General features: G+C 45.2%; 1 protein-coding gene across 3 annotated transcripts in view; it reads right to left on the reverse strand.

Moving 5' to 3' along the window:
• Positions 1-919: 919 nt before the first annotated feature.
• Positions 920-22,528, reverse strand: part of FLOT1 (flotillin 1) — a 28,874-nt gene continuing 7,265 nt past the window's right edge. For 2 of the 3 annotated variants that reach the window (XM_081961282.1, XM_081961281.1), the window contains exons 5-13: positions 20,110-20,253; positions 16,166-16,285; positions 14,976-15,071; positions 13,297-13,449; positions 12,627-12,808; positions 6,567-6,612; positions 6,336-6,473; positions 2,979-3,143; positions 920-2,534 (exon numbers count right to left, since the gene is read on the reverse strand). In XM_081961282.1, the coding sequence (XP_081817408.1) occupies positions 2,499-2,534; positions 2,979-3,143; positions 6,336-6,473; positions 6,567-6,612; positions 12,627-12,808; positions 13,297-13,449; positions 14,976-15,071; positions 16,166-16,285; positions 20,110-20,253 (1,080 nt within the window). In that variant the 3' untranslated portion in view covers positions 920-2,498. The remainder of the gene's footprint in view (positions 2,535-2,978; positions 3,144-6,335; positions 6,474-6,566; positions 6,613-12,626; positions 12,809-13,296; positions 13,450-14,975; positions 15,072-16,165; positions 16,286-20,109; positions 20,254-22,528) is intronic. The other variant, XM_081961283.1, reaches the window with a different exon arrangement.

A 22,528-nucleotide genomic window follows, 5' to 3' on the forward strand; every position in this document is an offset into this window, starting at 1 on the left:
ACCACTGGTGGTCGTTATGGGAATATAAAAAGCAGGAGTATTAGATATGTTCTGTCGTTTGCATTGACCATCAGTGTGCGATATAACAACAACAATCTCAAGAACTATTGAATACCATTGACATTGACAAAAATCGCTATCGGTCAATTGCAAAAGGCACCTTTACTTGGAACAGCTTACATTCTGTGATGATAAATTTAATATTCCACAACGTCTGCCTATCCCAGGTCCTTAGGAGGAACTTGATAAGTGGATAAAAAAAATGCCAAACCCAGTCTTATCATCTGGATGACTGTGCAACCAATCATAATAATAATCACTCCAACTGCAATCCAAAGGAATGTTAAGAGATTATGCAGAGAAAATTCGTATTATATCTATACTGGTAAAGCAGGATCACATGTGAAAACAGAAGTATTTCATGTTTTCTCATGTATTTTCTATACAGGCAGTCCTTGACTGACAACAGTTCATTTAGTGACCGTTCAAAGTTACAACGGGACTGGAAAAAGTGCCTTGTGGTCGTTTTTCACACTTCCGACTGCTGCAGTGACTTAGTGCGCATAGTGGACATTGCAGTAACTTAGCGCAGAGTCATGGGATTTACATTCGAATGCTTGACAACTGACTCACATTTATGATGGTTGCAATGCCCCAGGATCACGTGATCCCCTTTTGCAAACTCCCAACAAGCAAAGTCAGCGGGAAAACCAGATTCGCTCAACAGCTGTGTTACTAACCACAGTGATTCACTCAAGGAATGTGGCAAGAAAAATCGTAAAATGGGGCAAAACTCACTTAACAAATTCCTCAACTGTGGTCGTAAGTTGAGGACTACCTGTACTTAGAAAGCTTCAGCGATTAGATGGTGAAAACATGGACCAGAAAGTAGAAACGGATACACAGTAGGTCCACTGGAGGCACTCATTAATCTTGGCCTTTATTCTTAGCTGACAATCTCAGTAGCATGGAGAATGGACTTCCCCTTCTCTTCAGACGAACATAGACAAGGCACCATGCTGAGGCCACAACATACAAACAAGCAAGCAGGCCAAACACGGCATATGTGAATTCAAAAGCACAGGTCCCGGTGTGATATTTAAGCCACTGTAGAAGAAGGGCTACCGTCTTGACCAGGCATGCCTCATGAAGATATGAGCAGATGGCCTCCTTTAACGATTTGGGACAATAAGCAAAGATGAGAGCATCGGTGGCCAGGACACAAAATTGAAAAGCTTCCAGGAGAATTCAAAAGGGAGAGATAATGATAATTAGACAGTGAAAATAGGGACCCTTTATATTTCCCCTTCTAGGGAAATGATGGTATATATCTACTCTGTTAGTTCAAACAGATATAAGGCACATTCAGATGGTGGTTTTAAGAGGAGATAAACATGCAGGCAGAAGAGAGGCCTATTACAACATTCATTTCCTGAGGGAATCTCCCGTCGCCGTGTGGATTGTCTTCTTGGCAGGGAGAACTTTTTGATTTAACACAGGAAAGCTGATATGGACAAAGGCTCATCCCCCCTCAAAATGAGATTAAGGACTGGGAGAATGGGAGTGGTGGTGAGGTGAGGACAGAAGAAGAAGACAAAAGACCCAAAAGGAAGAAGTTTGCTAAGTTGAAGAATCTTAGCTACACATAGCACCAAACGCTATGGCACAAATGGAGATGTTGATATATCAAGCAAGTTGGGAAGGGTTAGGTGAGGGGTGGGGAAACGATGACCCCTTTTAGGACTTGTGGACTTCAACTCCCAGAATTCCTGAACTCCCAGAGTTCAGCATGGCTGGCTCAGGAATTCTGGGAGTTGAAGTCCACAAGTCCTAAACGGAGCCATCGTCCCCCACCCTTGGTTTAAAGAAACAGAATTGGCCTGCCCACACATCCCTAGGTTTGATAAGGGCTGTAAAACCAAACCCCTCTCTGTACACAGGTGGCAACTCTTTAGGGAAATGACTGAACAAAACCCTAAATTACCTCACCTTGGTAGAAATCCCTGAAACAAAGCCACCCTTTAAAACAACAACAACAGATTTTAGGTTTCAGCCTTCACCCCTTACTCCGTTCTTAGAGCCTTCCCAGCCTTTTTAGAACTAGAATCATTGTTAGAATCCTTGAGGACAGCTTGCTTATAGGAAAAAGGGATTTAGTGACCAGCAGTGCTCAGGCAGCAAAAACAGCATCAAGGAAAGGAACAACGGGATCCTGTTTTACAAGTGACGGCGGAAATCAGTATACACAGGTCCACACTGCGACATACTGTGGGGACAGGGTAGACCTGCGACATCACCAGCTATCACGGTGCTTCAGCAGAGTAACAAGACCTCAGCATTTGCTGATACTGATCGGCATGCAACAATCTTGTCCATAACAAAGGTTTGACATTCACAGGAGGGCACCGGTAGGAGGAATGCTAAATATGGGTGCACATTGATGATGATTCATGGGTGTTCAACTCTCAAGAAGACTTTTCCTTTGTCCTTCTGAGCCGTCAGTTCATCCGTACTGGTTTCTTCTGATTCATCTGCTGGAGAGACACAGCCCACCCCAAAAGATTAAAATTCAGTCATCACTCCCATGAACACGGAGACTATATTCCCCACTGAAATAGGCATGAGGGGTGGTGCGGTGGTGAGAGTACAGTACTGCAGGCTACTTCTGCTGACTGCCGACTGCCTGCAACTTGGCAGTTCGAATCTCACCAGGCTCAAGGTTGACTCAGCCTTCCATCCTTCTGAGATTGGTAAAATGAGGACCCAGATTGTTGGGGGCCATAAGCTGACTGTGGAAACTGCTTAGAGAGGGCTGTAAAAGCACTGTAAAGTGATATAAGTGCTCTTGCTATTTTGTGTTTTACTTAATCTGCTAAACATGGAAATAGTAGCCAGGATTGGTAACTACATATTTACTCTAGCTAGTTGCTACTGAGAATATTTGCTCCACCCCTTCCTCCCCGCAGCTTGAGCGATACCTGAGAGATGCTAACACCGGTCAGTTTTTCAACAGCGTCAGGCAGCTTATTCATGATTTCCAGCACTTCCCCAGTCATCTTCGCGGCACCCACATCTCCATTCCCGCTCGACACCATGGTGATCTTACTCACGGAAGCCAACGGTTTGCTTATCTCTTCAGCTATCTGTGAAGGGAAGGCGAAGACAGAGGGTAGCCCAATGATTAAGATAGCAAACTTGGATGGAGACTGCAGTTCGAGTCCCTACTTGTTCAGGAGAGTGGTGGAAATGACTTTGGGCTTCTCTCTCTGACCAACCTACTTTATAAGGTTGTTGGGTGGAAAGAAAAATAGGGAAAATTCTAATTGAAGACTTTTTCAGCGCAAAATCTATCTACCTATCTATTATCTATCTATCTATCTATCTATCTATCTATCTATCTATCTATCTATCTATCTATCTATCTATCTATCTATCTATCTATCATCTATCGCATCCTGCCCCATGCATCCCTACGACCAATCCGCTCACACAGAGAGGGACTTCTCCGGGTGCCGTCCACTAAACAGTGTCGGGGGGCGACACCCAGGAGCAGAGCCTTCTCTGTGATAGGCCCAGCCCTGTGGAATGACCTCCCCCGTGACATCAGGATTATTTCCAATCTCCGCTCCTTCCGTGTACAGCTGAAGACCCACCTCTTTCAATTATCTGGCCTGGCTCAACCGTAATTTTTTTCTTATTCCTCCTGACAGTCCTTTTAAATTTTTTAAATTTTAAATTTTAAATTGTGTTATTATAATTGGGGTATTTTAACGGTGATTTTTAACTGTCTAATGTGATGTAACTTGTTACCTCCTCCGTGCATGTATGTCCTTGTATATATGTATGTTTATGTGTTTGTATATATGTTTTATGTTTTATATGTTCTATTGTACGCCGCCCCGAGTCCTATCTGGAAAGGGAGCGGCTAATAAATTCAAATTTATTATTATTTATTATTATTATCTATCTATCTATCTATCTATCATCTATCTATCTATCTATCTATCTATCTATCTTTCTATCATCTATCTATCTATCTTTCTATCATCTATCTATCTATCTATCTATCTATCTATCTATCTATCTATCTATCTAATCTATCATCCATCCATCTATCTATCATCTATCTATCTATCTATCTATCTATCTATCTATCTATCTATCTATCTATCTATCTATCTATCTATCTATCTATCATCTATCTATCTATCTATCTATCTATCATCTATCTATCTATCTATCTATCTATCATCTATCTATCTATCTATCTATCTATCTATCTATCTATCTATCTATCTATCTATCTATCTATCTATCTATCTATCTATCTATCATCTATATAAATGGCTGTGTATGTGTATGTTCCAGCATAACTCTGGAACTCCTCGAGCAATTTCAACCAAACTTGGTACACAGATGACTTACTCTCTGGAAACAAATACTGTGGGGGTAAGACACTTCTAAAACCCCTCGGGGTGTGTGTTCTGTTAAGATACAGCCTGTTGTGCCTTAAAATGGCTTCTACTGTACTGTCGTAAAATGGCTTCTACTGTACAGCGCAGTGGAGTTGTCATGGTAACAGCTTCACAGTACTCCACAAGGGGGCTCTCTCTCATAAGGGGGAGAAATTCAACATTTGAAATTACATTTGGTCCGGACATTTCCCCCCTATAAATAAATACCCGGGCAACATTGTGGTATCGGCGAGTACTATATAAAAGCAAAATATTATTACCATCAAAGGTACCATTTAGACCAGGGTGTCAAACTCAATTTCATTAAGGACTGAATCAGGGTTGTGTTTGATACTGGGGGAGCCGGGGTGGGGGGCATGGCCGTGACCAGGTGTGGCCAGCTCGATGTCACTCGTGTTGTTGGTGCACCAGTGGTAGCCAAGTGCTAAGGCAGGACTTCCCTCAGACCCTTCCTCACTCTCATTATAATCTCCTTCCTCCCTTTCCTTCCCTCCTTTCTTTTTGCTTCCCTCTCCATTCTACTTTCTTCTTCCTTCTCCTCTTTTCTTATTTTTCCTTCCTTGCGCTCTTCCCATCTTTCTCTTTGTCTTTCCTCTTTCCCTTTCTCCTTTCCTGGCCCTTCTTGCATGCTCAAATGCAAAAGGGGAAACATTTCTTCTGTTGTTTTAGTTTGTTTTGCTAGCCCTCTCCCAGTGAAAACAAAGCTCGGGGGGGGGGGGGGGCGTGTCCAGACCCCTGGGCCTTATTTTCGCTGGCAGAGGCACTGCGGGCCGGTCCTTTGATGTTTCCAGGGCGGCCTTGCAGGCCACATCTAAGCACTGTGTGGGCCAAATCTGACCTGCGGGCCTTGAATTTGACACCCGGTTTAAATTAAGGATATCTGCAAAACGCCTGCGGCCCACAACCGTATCCACCAATCAAATGGCAGGCTGCATCTGCTTTTCCCAAATTACAGGTAGCCGTTGACTTACATTTAGTGACCATTTGAACTTACGCCGCCACTGAAAAAACTGACATGACTGTTTCTTACCACCGTTGTAGCATCTCCATGGTCACCTGATCAAAATCCAGATGCTTAGCAACTGGTTCATACTTATGACGGTTGCAGTGTCCCAGGGGTCATGTTTTGTGACCTTCTAACCACCAAAGTCAACGGGGAAGCCAGATTCACTTAACAACCATGTTGCTAAGTGAACAACTGCAGTGATTCACTTAACAAACAGAGGGTGGTGAGAAAGGTTGTAAAACGGGGCAAAATTCACTTAACAACTGTCTCGCTTGGCAACAGAACTTTTGGGCTCAATTGTGGCCATAAGTCAAGGACTGTCCTGTACAGTTAGTCCTCACCTTATGATGGCAATTGCAAGCAGACATTACATCTTCAGCTCTGACAGGATGGTGGGGGAATGGAAGGATTTATATTCCTTGCAGATAGCTGGTCATTTGCATCCTTTTAGAGGGTCGTTGAAGCACTTGGAGGTTTATCTGTTTCCTCAGATTTTTAGGTAAACAATTTGGGATGAACACCCCTTTGAAAGGTTTGGGAGTAGGAATGGATTTCCAGAGGAAAAATTGCAGGCTACAGGAACCAGGAGAACTACTTAGAACACAGGTAAACTTCCAAGTGCTTCAACGACCCTCTAAAAAGATGCAAATGACCAGCTGTCTGCAAGGAATATTAATCTGTCCATTCCCCTCCATCCTGTCAGAACTGAAGAAGTTTCTTGGATGAGAAGCGAAACGTCTTCAAAAGGAGAAAAAACAAGGAAGCCCAGTTGCCTCCAGAAAAAAAAAAAGCATCTTTGGGACCGTCCTCTCCCTTCTTTTCTCCTTGGGATTACGTGAGGAGGATGTGCTTACCTCTGGAAGCTTCTCCAAAAGCATGTCCACCATGGCAACCTCTTGATACTGCTTAAAAGCTTCTGCCTTCTTCGACATCTGTTCAGCGTCAGCCCGGGCTTTGGCCTCAACTGCGTACGCCTGAGCCTCGCCCTTCACCTAAAAACCGGAAACGGGATTATGGGATAAGCTACGTTCTCATCCACCTCTTCCTGCTCTTCGCCCCCAAGAGGTAGTAGAGAAATGGCTCACCCGGATGGCTTCTGCCTCCGCCTCCGCCTGCATGATGAGCTTAGTCCTGTTTGGGAAGAAAACAGGGACATGGTCTGCCCAGCATCCAACGTTCAAAGGCCACTTTTGGCCTCCCAAAATGGAGGGGAAGACCAGGAATTGAATTGAATACTTTATTGACACTGCACCTCGTACAATGAAATTAAACACCATCTTCAGTGTACACTTCACTGTCAGCTTCCAATAAGTCAATGAGGAAACCAGCCACTACCTGATGTTGTGCTTAATGACTGCACATGATTCCTTAACAACCACAACCTGAATTGTCATTGTACATGGAAGATCGCATTTAATTTTGTTGTACAAAGTGCAATGACAATAAAGTAAATTAAACTAAACTAATTATAGATTAAAAAAGACTATAAAATAAAACAAAAGCATACATCCTTCACATTCACTCAATACGATGCTATAGGGCACTGCACACCAGAACAACTAGACACAAGGACAGTTTCCCCCCAAATGTCATCACTCTGCTAAACAACTAATCCCCACAACACTGTCAAATTACCTACTAAGACTGTATTACTATTCTTCTTATCTTCCTTCCTGGTATCTCCCTCTTCCCACATGACTATAACCATGTTTCTTGTATCTTTAAAATTTATATTGTTTTATTTGTTCCCAAGTATAATTTGATTGCTTATTAGTAACCTATGACTATTACTAAGTGTTGTATCCTATGATTCTTGATGAATGTATTCTGTTTCATTTTTCTTTATGTACACTGAGAGCAAGACAAATTCCTTTTGTGTCCAATCACATTTGGCCAATAAAGAATTCTCTTTTCTTTTCTTCTCTTCCATATTCTATATTCTATATCCTATTCTGTTTTTCAGCATATTTGTCCTTGTTTTGTATGGTCCTGTACCGTATGCCAGTTCAAAAAAAGGGTGCCCAGGATGAGATGGATCTTTAAGAATGTTTTAAACTTTCTTAAGGCGGCGGGAGCTATAAAGCTCTTCCAAGGAGGGGAGAGAGTAACCAATGATCCTCTGGGCAATGACATTAACTCTCTGGAGTGCTGTCCTATCTGCCACTGTGCAATTGGCAAACCATACACAGGTGCAGTAAGGTAAAATACAGCAGGGTTTGAGAGCAGCTTGAGGTGACAAACCTGGAGCAAGAAAACAGGCTTATTATTCTAGGGCCCGGCATGGTAACCCATCCCTGGTTTGCAACTGCAGAGTTAGTTGCAGGAAATCAAAAAGGATTATATGCATGGAAGCCATGTTAAGAAGTATTTTCTGCATCAAACAGCAAAGGATAAGGAATGTCTTTGGAGATTCTCAGTCATCTACACTTGCCTCAAAGATACTTTTTCAAAGGGTAACTGGACTATTTTTTTTTCTTTTTTCCTCAGAAACAAAGCCCGCCTCCTTATTTTCCCCCAGGGAAAAAACAGTTCAATTGCTTTTTGAAAAAGCACCTTTGAGGCAAAAGGATGGGAAATTTATGGATGCCAATCGTAGGACGGGACTGAACGGTGTTCCAAAGGATGAAAGTTAGACCCCTTTGAAGCTAGAAAAAAAAATAGCAGCCTGGTGACTTAGCGGTGAAGACGCTCGCCTTCCACTTGGAAAGTTGAGAGTTCAATCCTAAGTAGGGGCACATATTTCTCTCCTAGGATGCAGAGAAATATACTGTATTTTTCGGACTATAAGACTAGGTTTTGCCCTCCCCGGCCCCCAGGAGCACTCTGCAGGCCTCCCAAACCCTCTGCGCATCCCATTTTTGTGAAAAACGCCCCAATTTTTCGCAAAAACTGGATGAACGGGGCGGGGTGTCATGAGGCAAAAAATGACATAAGACGTACCGACATTTCCTCCCTCTTTTAGGGGCAGGGGAAAGTGCATCTTATACTCTGAAAAGTACAGTATATCTACTGTGAACTATTCCGCTTAGGTGTCTGAGAAAGGCATCTGGCCTGTAAATAGTCAGTATAAACTCAGTAATATCCAGTCACCCTGACTCTATCCCAAATAGGGAATGGAATAGAATACAGAATAGAATAGAATAGAATAGAACAGAACAGAATAACAGAGTTGGAAGGAACCTTGGACGTCTTGTAGTCCAACCCCCTGCTCAAGGCTACAAGGTTCTAAAAAGAATTTTGAAGAAAGAAAAAGTTATCTCAACAAGAAAGATGTGATAGCTGTCTTCCTGACACACTGCACTGCTAAGGCACGAATCCCAAGATGCGTGATTAAAAATGAAGCGTTCAGCCATGCAAACCATCCCAAAACGAATTCTCAAATGGTGCAGTGCAAGGATGGTTTTTGCCACAGGTCAGCTCTTTGCATAGCCCAGACACATCAGTGCCTTGTATGACGAGATATTTTGGAATTCTATGCTTTCAGATTACGCATCCCATGTGAGTGGGGAGTACAGGCAGTCCTCGACTTATGACCAGTCGCTTAGTGGCCATTTGAAGCTTCGACAGACTTACCTGTGGGGTACCTACGACCCAGATTTGAAATTCTGACAGTTGCCCATTGCCACCCCCTACAGCAGTGCTTCTCAATTATTTTCTGTCATGCCCCCCCTAGGAAGAAGAAAACATTTCGCGCCCCCCCCCGCACGACTGTAAATAGTATAATTTGTCTATAAAATTGTTATAAGTACACCTCTGCATAACATAGCACACCGGTCTTTCCTCGTCTCCCACCGTAGTCACATGCTTTCTTTCCTCTTTCCCTCTTACTTGTCTATCCTTCCTTCCACCCTCCCTTCCTCCTTCCCTTCCTTCCTGCCTCCCTTCCAGTTCCCTCCTTCCTCTCTCCCCCTGCCTGCCTGCCTTCTTTCCTCTTTCCCTATCCTCCTATCCTTCCTTTCTCCCTCCCTCCTTCCCTGCCTCCCTTCCAGTTCCATTCTTCCCTCCTTCCTTCTGCCTCCTTCCTGCCTGCTTGCCTTCTTTCCTCTTTCCCTCTTACTTGTCTATCCTTCCTTCCACCCTCCCTTCCTCCTTCCCTTCCTTCCTGCCTCCCTTCCAGTTCCCTCCTTCCTCTTTCCCCCTGCCTGCCTCCCTTCTTTCCTCTTTCCCTATCCTCCTATCCTTCCTTTCTCCCTCCCTCCTTCCCTGCCTCCCTTCCAGTTCCATTCTTCCCTCCTTCCTTCTGCCTCCTTCCTGCCTGCTTGCCTTCTTTCCTCTTTCCCTCTTACTTGTCTATCCTTCCTTCCACCCTCCCTTCCTCCTTCCCTTCCTTCCTGCCCCCCTTCCAGTTCCCTCCTTCCTCTCTCCCCCTGCCTGCCTCCCTTCTTTCCTCTTTCCCTATCCTCCTATCCTTCCTTTCTCCCTCCCTCCTTCCCTGCCTCCCTTCCAGTTCCATTCTTCCCTCCTTCCTTCTGCCTCCTTCCTGCCTGCTTGCCTTCTTTCCTCTTTCCCTCTTGCTTGTCTATCCTTACTCCCTCCTCCCCTCCCTCCCTGCCAGCAGCTCCTCCAGCATCCCAGCTGGAAGCAGCAGCACAACGGTCGCCGTTACCAGGGGCGAAGGGGTGGCGGTGGCAAGATCGGGCGACCGCCGCCCCTTTGTCCCTTCCCCAACAGCGGCTGTTGCGCTTCCGCTTCCAGACGGAATGCTGGCGGTGGAGCTGCTGGTGGGGAGGCGAGCTACCTGCATAAAGACGCCGCCGAGGGCATGGCAGAATATATCCCAGCTTGAAGTGGCAGCGCTGGGGACTGCTCAGAGACTCATCAGAGCCGCGGGCTGGAGCTGTGCAAAAAGTCTGCTTGGGCTGGGGGGGGGGGAAGGGAGGGAAGCCTGGGACAGCCATGCTTCCCTCCCTCCCACCCCCGCCCGAGCAGGCTTCTTGCACAGCTCCAGCCCGCAGCTCCAATGAAAATCCACAGTCCGAAGTGCTGCCACTTCCAGGCGGGATATATTTATTATGCCTCGCCCACGCCGCCACCGCCGTTGCACCCAGATGGAAAGGGAGCCTTTGCGCCCCCCTTTACGGAGCCTCGCGCCCCCCCAGGGGGGCGCGCCCCACTATTTGAGAACCGCTGCCCTACAGTTACGTGACTGGCATGTAGCGTTCAAGTCACATTTATAGCAGTTTGCAATGTCCTGTGGTCACCTGACTGCATTATACCAGTTTTGCCCCAAACATTGGAATTTACTTGGGTTTTTGGCAAAATCAGCCCCCTGTTGCAAACCACTGGTTTGCTTAATGACCAGACAGGTTCCATTATGGTCATAACTCAAGGATCATCTGTATTATTTTTGTGGAGATTCATTCCATTATTTGACCCTTCGCTTTAGAGGTAGTCCTCGACTTACACCAGTTCACTTAGGGACCGTTCAATGTAGTGGTTATACAAAGGTTACGTACAGGCATGCGCAGCAAACTGCCATATCTTAGTAACCGATTACCTCAACTGTCTATGAGCTCACCTAATTAGTAGAACCAGGCACTACCAGGGAGTTACGTGAGATTCAACCCTGGCTGGGATGGTCTTAGAGATTGACAAGGACGTACCAATAAGATGCTGTTGCTACCTATGCTCTTGCTTTGCTTGTATAAAAAGAATAAACTCTGCATAAGGCAGACAGACATTTTGGATACCTGCTATAATGGATTTCTGAGTCTTACAGTTCCAGGTTACAAGAGCACTGAAAAAAGTGACTTACGACCATTTTCCCACACTTACAACGGTGGCAGCATCCCCGTGATCAAAATTCAGATGTTTGGCAAATGACTCATATTTAGGATGTTTGCAGCGCCTTGGGAATGATTAGCTTCTGCAACCTTCTGATAAGCAAAGTCAATGGGAGAACCAGATAGACCGAACAACCGTGTGACTCACTTAACAACTGTAGTGGTTCACTAAACAACTGTGGCAAGAAAGGTCGCAAAATTCACTTAGCAAATGTTTCACTTAGCAACCAAAATTTTGGTCTCAATTTTTGTGGCCATAAGTCGAGGACTACCTGTACTCTAAAGAGGTATAGCCAAGAAAATGTACCATATTTTTCAGAGTATAAGACGCACCTTTTCTCTCAAAAAAGAGGGTGAAAATCTGGGTGCGTCTTATACACTGAATACAGCATTTTTGGCCTCTCGAAACCCCGCCCCCTTTGAAAAAATGGCCATGCATAGCCTTTAGGAGACTTCCAGAGTGCTCCTGGGGGCTGGAGAGGGCAAAAATGAGCAAACATTGGGCTGTTTTTTTGCTCGTTTCCCCCTCCCCAGCCGCAGGAGCACTCTACAAGCCTTCTAAAGGCTATGCATGCCCTTTTTTTTGACAAAAAACGGGCCCATTTGTGTGAAAAATTGGAGGTTTTTGGGAGGTCTGCAGAGTGCAAAAACTTTTTTTTAAATTTGCATCTTCAAAACCTTGGTGCGTCTTATACTCCGGTGCATTTTATATTCTGAAAAATATGGTATATCTGATTATCCATGTAATAACAGTAGCTAGGATTATATTTGCACAACACTGGAAAAATGAAGAAATTCCTATGGATGAGAAGGTGATTAGGAAAATATTAGAAAGTGCAGAAATGAATAGGTTAACACTTGGAATTAAAGAGAAGGAGAAAACTGAATATTATATCATATGGGAACTATTCCACCGATGGTTAGAGAACAACTATGAAAGTTAGAAATGAAAGTAGATTAGTGAAATATAGAAAATATATTAATAGAATTAAATAAGTTAAGAAGAGGATCGTTATAGATTCAGATATGTATATCAGTATTAAGTCAGATAAATAATGAATATGGTTGTAAATTCTAATTGCACAAGATATTTGTACCCAGACGACACCCTGTTTAATGGAAGATGGATTTTGTTTGTATTAAAATAAAATAATTTTCTAAAAAAAAAAAAAAAGAGTATAGCCAGCATCAGTTCACTCATTAAAAAGTGTTCTTCTGTGGTGAGTAATAGCAGATTCTGGATAGGAAGGAAAAAAGAGGGGAATAGGAGCAGATTCTGGACAGGAAAGAAAAAGAAGGGGCTAGGAGAAAATTCTGGACAGGAAGGAAAAAGAGCGAAATAGGGGAGTCTAATGCTCGTACCGTTCAGCCTCGGCTAATTTCTCCAACCGGAAACGTTCTGCTTCGGCTGGTTTCTTGACCTGGGCCTCCAGCTCCCGTTCTTTACGGATCATCTCCTGCTCCTGGATCTGAATCTGCTGAGTTCGCTCCACCACCAAGACCTGCATCTTCTCCTCTTCAATTTTCTGCTTGGTCATCGCCACCTGCGTGAAGGAGACAAAAAAACACCCCAAAGGGTTCAGAAACTCCCTGGTGGAGCCTCATTCATGGCTCAATATGACAACATCCGGCAAATTTAAAGCGGCGGATTATGCTCTAGATCAGGCTGTCCAACCGTGGTAACTTTAAGACTTGTGGACCTCAACTCCCAGAGTTCCCCAGCCAGCCATGCTGGCTGGGGAATTCTGGGAGTTGAAGTCCACAGGTCTAGGGCATAATAATCAGCTCTAAGTCTTCCCCATCACAAGTCTTCCCTGTGCTGGCTGGGGAATTCTGGGAATTGAAGTCCACAAATCTTAAAATTGCCAAGGTTGGACAGGCTTGCTCTAAACGAAGGATGTGACCAGGTCCAGGGGCAGGAATCACAAACGGTTTTCCCGCACGTTTCATTTGAGAACAAAATAGGCTACAACTTATTCCGCCTCTGCCATCTGCCGATCCCTCTTGACTGGCTGCGTGGTGGGTGGCTCACCTGGAGCTGATAGGCCAACTCCGATTCTGCTTTCCGCGTGTTCACCTCGATGTCGTAAGTAGCCTTCTTCAGCTCGAAATCTCGGTGGGCTTTGGCCATCTCAATGTCGTTCATAAACTGGGCCGACAATTTCTCTTGCTTGGCCTTGGCTTCCTAGAGGGGGAAAGATGGGAGAACTCAGGGGCAGAGCCCAACGGGAGAAGAGAGAGAAGAGCTCAGCGGTAATGCAAAAGCCATGAGCACCAAAGAGGTTTTGATTTAAAAAGATTCTCAAGTTTTCGTTTGACTTCTGGTGATTTTATGGGAAAGTCTATTTGGGTGGTTGATACGATTGGGAAATCGTTGGGCAGTCACGGCCTTCCTTTCCACAGCTTTGGGGTTTCCAAGTGGTCTCCCATCCAATTAATATCCAGATCTGAACGTGCTTAGAATCATAGCATGATTGGAGGTCTTCTAGTCCAGTGATGGCTAGCTTTTTTGCCATCGCATGCTGAAAGCGCTCCTGCAACAGCGTGTGCGCCTGCACCCATAATCCAATGCACGTGTGACATGTCCCCTGTGCACTATCCCCTGTGCATGCACATGCAACACCCCCGCACCCTTGCATGCGCGCACGACACCCCCCCCCCCATGCCCCTTTTGGGCCTAGTAGGCCTCCCTGCAGCCTCCTGGGACCAAAAACGGGACGCAGGTGTGGGGTGTACCCAGGGGGGGGTGGTTCCTGCCAGTTCTAACCTCTTCTATAGAAGAGGATCCACAAATCTACAGTGCCGTTTAGAACCGGTTCCAGCTCCCTCCCCCCGCCTGTCCGCACATCATCAAGATGAAGAGCGAGAGGAGGAATTCTAGGAGCTGAAGTCCACAAGTCTTAAAACTGTCAAGTTTGAACACCCCTGGGGTTTTCTTTCTAAAGGGTTAGGGGTGCAAGGGTCTTGTAACTTGACAGCTTTAAGACTTGCACACTTCAATGCCAGAGTTCCTGAGCCAATATGACTGCAGGAGGAATTCTGGGAGTTGAAGTCCACAAGTCTTAAAACTGTCAAGTTTGAACACCCCTGGGGTTTTCTTTCTAAAGGATTAGGGGTGCACCGGTCTTGTAACTTGACAGCTTTAAGACTTGTGTCTTTCAAATGCCAGAGTTTCTGAGCCAACATTTCGGTTGCTAAGCAACAGCGCTGTTAAGTGAGTTCCACCACATTTTACAAGTTGGCCACGCCCACCCAGTCACATGGCTGGCAAGCCACTCCCACAAAGCAGGCAAAACCCACAGAAGAGGTTCTAAAAAAATTTGAAACCCACCACTGGGTGTACCACACTCCCGCGCTCCCTCCTTCCCCCACGCATGCGTGCATGACCCCCTTGCCCATGCACACATTCCCCCGCCGTTTCCCACATGTGCATGTGCAGCAGACCCCAAAATCAGGTGGCTGGTGGGAGGCGCATGCACATGTACGGTGGAGCTGAGCTGGGGTGACGCCTCGTGTGCCCGGATGTGCCCCCTGTGGCACACATGCCATAGATTCGTCATCACGGTTCTAGTCCAGCCCAAGGCAGGAGACCTCCATGCCAGAAAAATGGCTGCCCAATCTTTCCTTAAAAGCCTCCAGCAATCTCTCAAACCAGGTAGATAGTCACATAGGTAAAGCCCATCTCAATTCCACCATTGCCCAGGAGCTCACCCTGATGCCAGCATCCCTCTTGGCTTCGGCTTCTCCAATCCTGGCATCCTTTTGTACCTGAGCAGTTCGGGCTTTCCCCAGAGAATGAAGATAATCCTACAATTGACCAGAGGGGAAGGTGATGGTCAGGAAAAGCAATCCAGGAAATACTCACTGTGCAAACAAAATCTGGTAATGTCTGAATTCTGGTTTGTTTTTTTCCTTGGGTGACTGAACAGTTGCAGAATGGACAGGCTCTAATCCTGTCCCAGGTGAGGAAACCCAGGTTCCCCTAAAGCACTTTGAATTAATCATTCTCTGTCTCAGCTCAATCTATCTCATAAGGTTGATGCGGAGAAAAATAGGGAGAGAGTCATAGGTATGCTACCTTAAAATATCCTTGGAGAAACAATGTGCAAGATGGTTGCAACAACAAAACACGTGTTAAGCCCAGGAAACTAAGAAAACAACTCATTTTGGCTCCATCTTAATTCTCTATAGGAAGGGAAAACTTACAAGATTTTGTTACTATAAGTTCTGGTCAAACTTAATATAATTCTTTTTTGACTTGGCCAATGTTGAAGGACTGACAGATATAAATCCTATATGTGTGAGTGTGTGTGTGTGTGTGTGTGTGCGCGCGCAAGCAATTTCAACCAAACTTGATAGACAGATGACTTACTCTCTGGAGACAAATACTGTGGGGGTAAGACACCCCTAACACCCCTCAGGATGCGCGTTCTGTTACGATACAGCCTGTTGTACCTTAAAATGGCTTCTGCTGTACTGCCTTAAAATGGCCTCACAGTGGAGTTGTCATGGTAACAGCTTCACAGTACTCCATAAGGGAGTTCCCTCTGGTAAGGGGGAAAATCCAACATTAGCAATTACGTTTGGTCCAGACATTTCCCCCCTATAAATAAATACCCGGGCAACGCCGGGTTATCAGCCAGTCAGTCAATAAATATGTTCAGCCCAAAACTTGATCGTCAGTATGAAAAAGAACCCTGTATCATTTTTCCATTAGCAAGAAAAAAACCAATCAAGCAATTCTACTTGGTGTTGAGACAGGTTGATGCTGATTTTCCATTTCTATTGCTGAAAGATTTTGGATAAGGAATCCTTGGTAATCTTTTGCCTTAGATATCTCTATGGTTGAACATTCTCAGTGACAATGGTTTGCATTAATACAAAACAGCGCATATGTGCACCTGGTCATCGTGAATATCCTTGAGGGTGTAACTGACCACACTGATCCCCATGTTGACCAGGTCAGATGAGGCCACTTTGAAGACCTGCTCAGAAAACTTCTGACGGTCCTTGTAGATTTCCTGTTTAACAAGGAGAAAGGTCAGTACCAAGCACAGATTCTGTTCACAATATTTTTGCAGGGGATTTTACCAGTAAAGCAAATGTATATTTGATTATTCATGCAATAACAGCTGCCAGGATTGTATTTGCACAACATTGGGAAAGTGAAGAGATTCCTACGGATGAGAATGTGCTTAGGAAAATATTAGAATGTGCAGAAATGAATAGGTTAACACTTGCAATTAAAGGGAAAGAGCAAACTGAATATTATAGTATATGGGAACTACTCTACCGATGGTTAGAGTACAAATATGAAAGTTAGAAATGAAAGTAGATTAGTGAAATATAGAAAACATACTAATAGAATTAAATAATTTAAGAAGAGGATTGTTATAGAATCAGATGTGTTATGTATATCAGTATTAGGTCATGAACAGATAAATAATGAGTATAGCTGTAAATTTTAATTGTTATTACACAAGATTTTGTACCCAGACGACACACTGTTTAAGGGAAGATGGATGGTTTGTATTAAAATAAAATAAATTATATATAAAAAAGAATCTGTTCACCAGTTTTTAAGCCCATACAGCAGTGCTTCTCAATTATTTTCTGTTATGCCCCCCCTAGGAAGAAGAAAACATTTCGCGCCTCCCCGCGCGACTGTAAATAGTATCATTTGTCTATAAAATTGTTATAAGTACACCTCTGCATAACATAGCACACCGGTCTTTCCTCGTCTCCCACCGTAGTCCCATGCTTTCTTTCCTCTTTCCCTCTTACTTGTCTATCCTTCCTTCCGCCCTCCCTCCCTTCTGCCTGCCTGCCTTCTTTCCTCTTTCCCTATCCTCCTATCCTTCCTTTCTCCCTCCCTCCTTCCCTGCCTCCCTTCCAGCTCCCTCCTTCCTCTTTCCTCCTGCCTGCCTGCCTTCTTTCCCTCCTGCTTATCTATGCTTTCTTCCTTCCTTGCACCTCCCTCCCTTCTGCCTGCCTGCCTTCTTTCCTCTTTCCCTATCCTCCTATCCTTCCTTTCTCCCTCCCTCCTTCCCTGCCTCCCTTCCAGTTCCCTCCTTCCTCTTTCCTCCTGCCTGCCTGCCTTCTTTCCCTCCTGCTTATCTATGCTTCCTTCCTTCCTTGCACCTCCCTCCCTTCTGCCTGCCTGCCTTCTTTCCTCTTTCCCTATCCTCCTATCCTTCCTTTCTCCCTCCCTCCTTCCCTGCCTCCCTTCCAGTTCCCTCCTTCCTCTTTCCTCCTGCCTGCCTGTCTTCTTTCCCTCCTGCTTATCTATGCTTCCTTCCTTCCTTGCACCTCCCTCCCTTCTGCCTGCCTGCCTTCTTTCCTCTTTCCCTATCCTCCTATCCTTCCTTTCTCCCTCCCTCCTTCCCTGCCTCCCTTCCAGTTCCCTCCTTCCTCTTTCCTCCTGCCTGCCTGCCTTCTTTCCCTCCTGCTTATCTATGCTTCCTTCCTTCCTTGCACCTCCCTCCCTTCTGCCTGCCTGCCTTTTTTCCTCTTTCCCTATCCTCCTATCCTTCCTTTCTCCCTCCCTCCTTCCCTGCCTCCCTTCCAGTTCCCTCCTTCCTCTTTCCTCCTGCCTGCCTGCCTTCTTTCCCTCCTGCTTATCTATGCTTTCTTCCTTCCTTGCACCTCCCTCCCTTCTGCCTGCCTGCCTTCTTTCCTCTTTCCCTATCCTCCTATCCTTCCTTTCTCCCTCCCTCCTTCCCTGCCTCCCTTCCAGTTCCCTCCTTCCTCTTTCCTTCTGCCTGCCTGCCTTCTTTCCTCTTTCCCTATCCTCCTATCCTTCCTTTCTCCCTCCCTCCTTCCCTGCCTCCCTTCCAGTTCCATTCTTCCCTCCTTCCTTCTGCCTCCTTCCTGCCTGCTTGCCTTCTTTCCTCTTTCCCTCCGGCGTGTCTGCTTTTCTTTCCTTCTTTCCACCTCCCTTCTGCCCTTCTTCCCTCCCTCCCTGCCAGCAGCTCCTCCAGCATCCCAGCTGGAAGCAGCAGCACAACAGTCGCCGTTACCAGGGGCGAAGGGGTGGCGGTGGCAAGATCGGGCGACCGCCGCCTCTTTGTCCCTTCCCCAACAGCGGCTGTTGCGCTTCCGCTTCCAGACGGAATGCTGGCGGTGGAGCTGCTGGCGGGGAGGCGAGCTACGCGGTGGCGAAGACGGGCGGTCCCATGCTTCCCTCCCTCCCACCCCCGCCCGAGCAGGCTTCTTGCACAGCTCCAGCCCGCGGGTCCAATGAAAATCCACAGTCCGAAGTGCTGCCACTTCCAGGCGGGATATATTATGCCTCGCCCACGCCTTCGCCGCCGTTGCACCCAGATGGAAAGGGAGCCTTTGCGCCCCCTTTACGGAGCCTCGTGCCCCCCCAGGGGGGCGCGCCCCACTATTTGAGAACCGCTGCCATACAGAAACAGCATCAGCTCGAGTGGTGGGGTGGCCAGAGGGTGGAGCTCTCACCTCATAATCAGGAGTTCGAGCCTAGGTAGAGGCAGATATTTCTCTCTCTGGGCACAGTGAGAATATATCTGCTGAACAAACCTCTGCGTTGGGGACAGGAAGGGCATCCGGCCAGTAAGCACTCAGCTCTATTCAGTTACCCAGACTCCACCCCACAAGGGATTATGGGGTCATTAAAAGATGATGATGATAGAAGCAGCATACACTCTTCTTTTTATCCTAGAGCTTCTTTGTTTGTGAACTCTCAAAACAGACCTTCTTCACTAAATCCTCTCCACAGGGATTGGACTCCAAGGCCTCACTGTCCCATGGCTAATGAAATCATAATTGAGTGCTGGATTGTCTTTAGGGAGCAGATAAAAATAGACAACCTGTCAGGCCTGGCAGCCATCTTTTTACATGTAAGTGTCCTCAGACAAAGTTGGTTCCCTTGACTTAAGAAACAGATGGTTAGGCCTGGAAGCCATCTTTTGCATTGGGCCTTCAGGCCTGCCTCATTTTCTGCTGTGGGAAAATGGGAGGGGGGATTATATGGAGTATGGGAGATATATAGTCAAAATAACATTCCTTTCTCAGAGAATCAAGGACATCTTGCCCTGCCCCTGGAGTGGTGTGACTGGGAGACATCTCCAATTTGGACGGTGCCTGATTGGACCATGTGATGGACATGTGGGTGATGGGCAGGGACTTGGAACTTTCATTTAGGTGGGGGAAACCTGGAAGCTTTCAGATTCGGGTTTTCCCAGAGGTGCCAATTTGACACCAAATGGAACTTTGAAGAATTTCAAGCCTTGGAGTTTCTTTTTGTTGAGGGTGTTATTCCTGACACAAGCATACGGTCACAACCACGGCATCCAAAGCCCATCCCTTGTCAATGTGTCTTGTGAAAAAAAGGGGTCACACGGTTGTGGCTGCCAAAACTTTTTTGACCCCCTCTATCAGATACCCCCGATTCAATTCAATTGGATACCAAACTGGTGAAAAGCTAGCTTAAAGTAACAGCCTGTACGATAGCTTTTCACCAGTTTGGTATCCAATTTGGCACACAACGGAAGAGAAAACATCTAAGCTTTTAAGGATAACAGAATAACAGAGTTGGAAGGGACCTTGGAGGTCTTCTAGTCTCGCCCCGTTCTAGCAGGAGACCCTATAGTACCTTTTTAAATCAAATGCCTGCCCAATCTCTTCTTAAAAACCTCCAGTGATGGAGCACACCCAACTTCTGAGACAAGCTGTTCCACTGATTAATTGTTCTTACTTTCCAGAAATTTCTCTTTACTTCTAGGTTGCTTTTCTCCTTCGTTGGTTTCCACCACACCTCACCCGTTCTTCAACCAGAGATAATATCTTGCATGCACACATACATTTCCACAAGCAGCCTTACCTCTACTGTCATATGGGCCATGATGGCTCTCTGATGCCCTTCCAGGGTCTCCAGAGCAATGTGTGTGATTTCTGCTTCAGACTTGCCCAGGAACATTTGACAAGCAGCTGCCAGCATCTCTTTGTTCTGGCCCTGGATCTTCACCTAGGTGGGAAAGATGGTGTAGATTAAAGTGAAAGAAGAAAGGGTGGGAAGCACTTCCTGCTCATATCTGATCTCCCTCCCCTCCCCATATGGGGTTTGTCAGACTAAGGAGGTTTCTTCAGTAAGCAACTAGTGATTGTCCTCTCTGTCCCCAAAGAGAGTTCCACCAAATCAAATCAAGAATTATGAGAATTCTGCCATGGGTTGAAGGTTAAAAACCTCTTAAGGTCCCCCCAACATTAAACAGGTAGTGGTTGACTTACTAGTCACTTAGCAACCATTCAAAGTTCTGACAGATCTGTCTTGGGGTTACAGATAATCCTTAACTTAGAAGACTTAGAATAACTTTAGAGTTAGAATAACTTTATCGTCACTTTGAATGTACACTAGGCATATATTAAAATGAAATGTCATTGCATCCAGCTCTCAAAGGGTCACCATCTCCAATATACACTACATAAACATGACACAATAAATAAATAAATACAAAATTATGCATATACCCAAATATATTATGTGACATAGAGCAGTGATGGCTAACCTTTTTATCATTGAGTGCCAACACCCATAATGCAAAATGCGCGCAACACCCCCCTATGCACACCGCCCCTGTGCATGCGTGTGACTCCTCCACACTTCCTCTGCTTCCCCGTGCATCCACGTGCCATCCCCCCCCATTCTCCATTTTGGGTGTAACAGGTCTCCCTGAAGCCTCCTAAGACCAAAAACAGGACGCGGGGACCCCTCCCCCCATGCATGCGCACACGTCTCCCGCTTATGTGGCAGAGACCCAGTGGTGGGTTCCGGATCCCGTTGCAACCGGTACGATTGCAACGGGGCCGGGTGTCCACCACATGAATGAGTGCAGCATGCACACAGCCCATGCATGCGTGTTTACTGGCCGTGATGCCTCTGCAACACCCCAGTTGCTCAGCGGAGCGTTGCGCAGGCGCTGTAGGTAATGTGCCCGCGTGCGGAAGCACCAAAAACTTCAAATACCAGTAAGGAGTGAGGGCGGGCAGGCGGGCCCTCCGGAGCACCATACCGGAACGGTACCTGGTGCTCCCAGCAGGAACTGGTACGCCCGTATAGGGGCGTACTGCCTGCAACCCACCACTGCAGAGAGCTGAAAATCAGAGTTGGAAGGGACCCTGGAGGTCTTCTAGTTCAACCCCTTGTTCAAGCAGGAAACCCTATACCATTCTAGACAAATGGCTCTCCAGTCTTTTCTTTTTAATATTTTTTATTTTCAAAACAAACACAACACAAAGAATCCTCCTTCTTTACATACTGTAAAAGTGTATCAGTTGGTTACAAAAGACTTTCGTGCATCTCTTCCACAGTCATCAACCATAATTCATATTAACTCGTATTTTAACTCAGATATTTATACATGTTACCATCATCATATCTCCATTTTCATTTGACTATAATTGTTTAAACGTCCTTCATCATAAAATATACCAAGATTTAAAACATAACCATATACTGGCATTTCATTTGCTATTTCTAAAATCCTCCAATAACACTGAATCCTTATGTCCTATTCTAGCTAAACATCCATAATATTTAGTAACAAAATTTTCTAACCTTCCTTTCCAAATCACTGTTTATAATTTACATCCAGTTTCCTTATGTTGTACCCATACATATATGTTGTTATCATTATCCCTTCTTTATTTGACTATATCATGTATCATAACATTTCCCCCCCTAATAATCAAGACTTAACTGAATCTAACTTAGCTCTTTTTTATTAACCTTTATATATAATCAAAAAGATTTCTAATCTTCCTTTCAGGAGTACCATTCAATATTCATATCCAATTATTACTTATCATACCACTACACATGTATAATTATCATTATCAATTATTTATTTGACTATATCTATTGTCACTAAATTTCACTAAGTTTAACTAGTTTTAAATTATACACTTCCATCTATCAACCTATATCTTTCCAGTAACAAAACAGTCTCATGTCTTCTGCCATTTGTGGTATCAGTCCTCTAATCATCTCCTTAATCAAATTTGTATGGACTCCTCTTAGCAACTCATTGCTTATAAAATCTCTCATGTAATTTTGATGCCCTTCTTCTGTTTCCTTAATCAGCTTATCTTTAATTGTCAGTAGTGTTATCAATGATGTTGCTAATAACATTTCTCTCTTTAAATCCATACATTCTTTTGTTTTTTCTTCTTCTGTGTCTTGCCATCTGGGGTAAAGTTCCCCTCCATTTAATTCCTCTTTCAGTATTCCACTTTTTCCATTT

This window comes from Natrix helvetica (genome assembly GCF_964273705.1).
Source record: "Natrix helvetica genome assembly, chromosome: 1".
Taxonomy (NCBI): Eukaryota; Metazoa; Chordata; class Lepidosauria; order Squamata; family Natricidae; genus Natrix; species Natrix helvetica.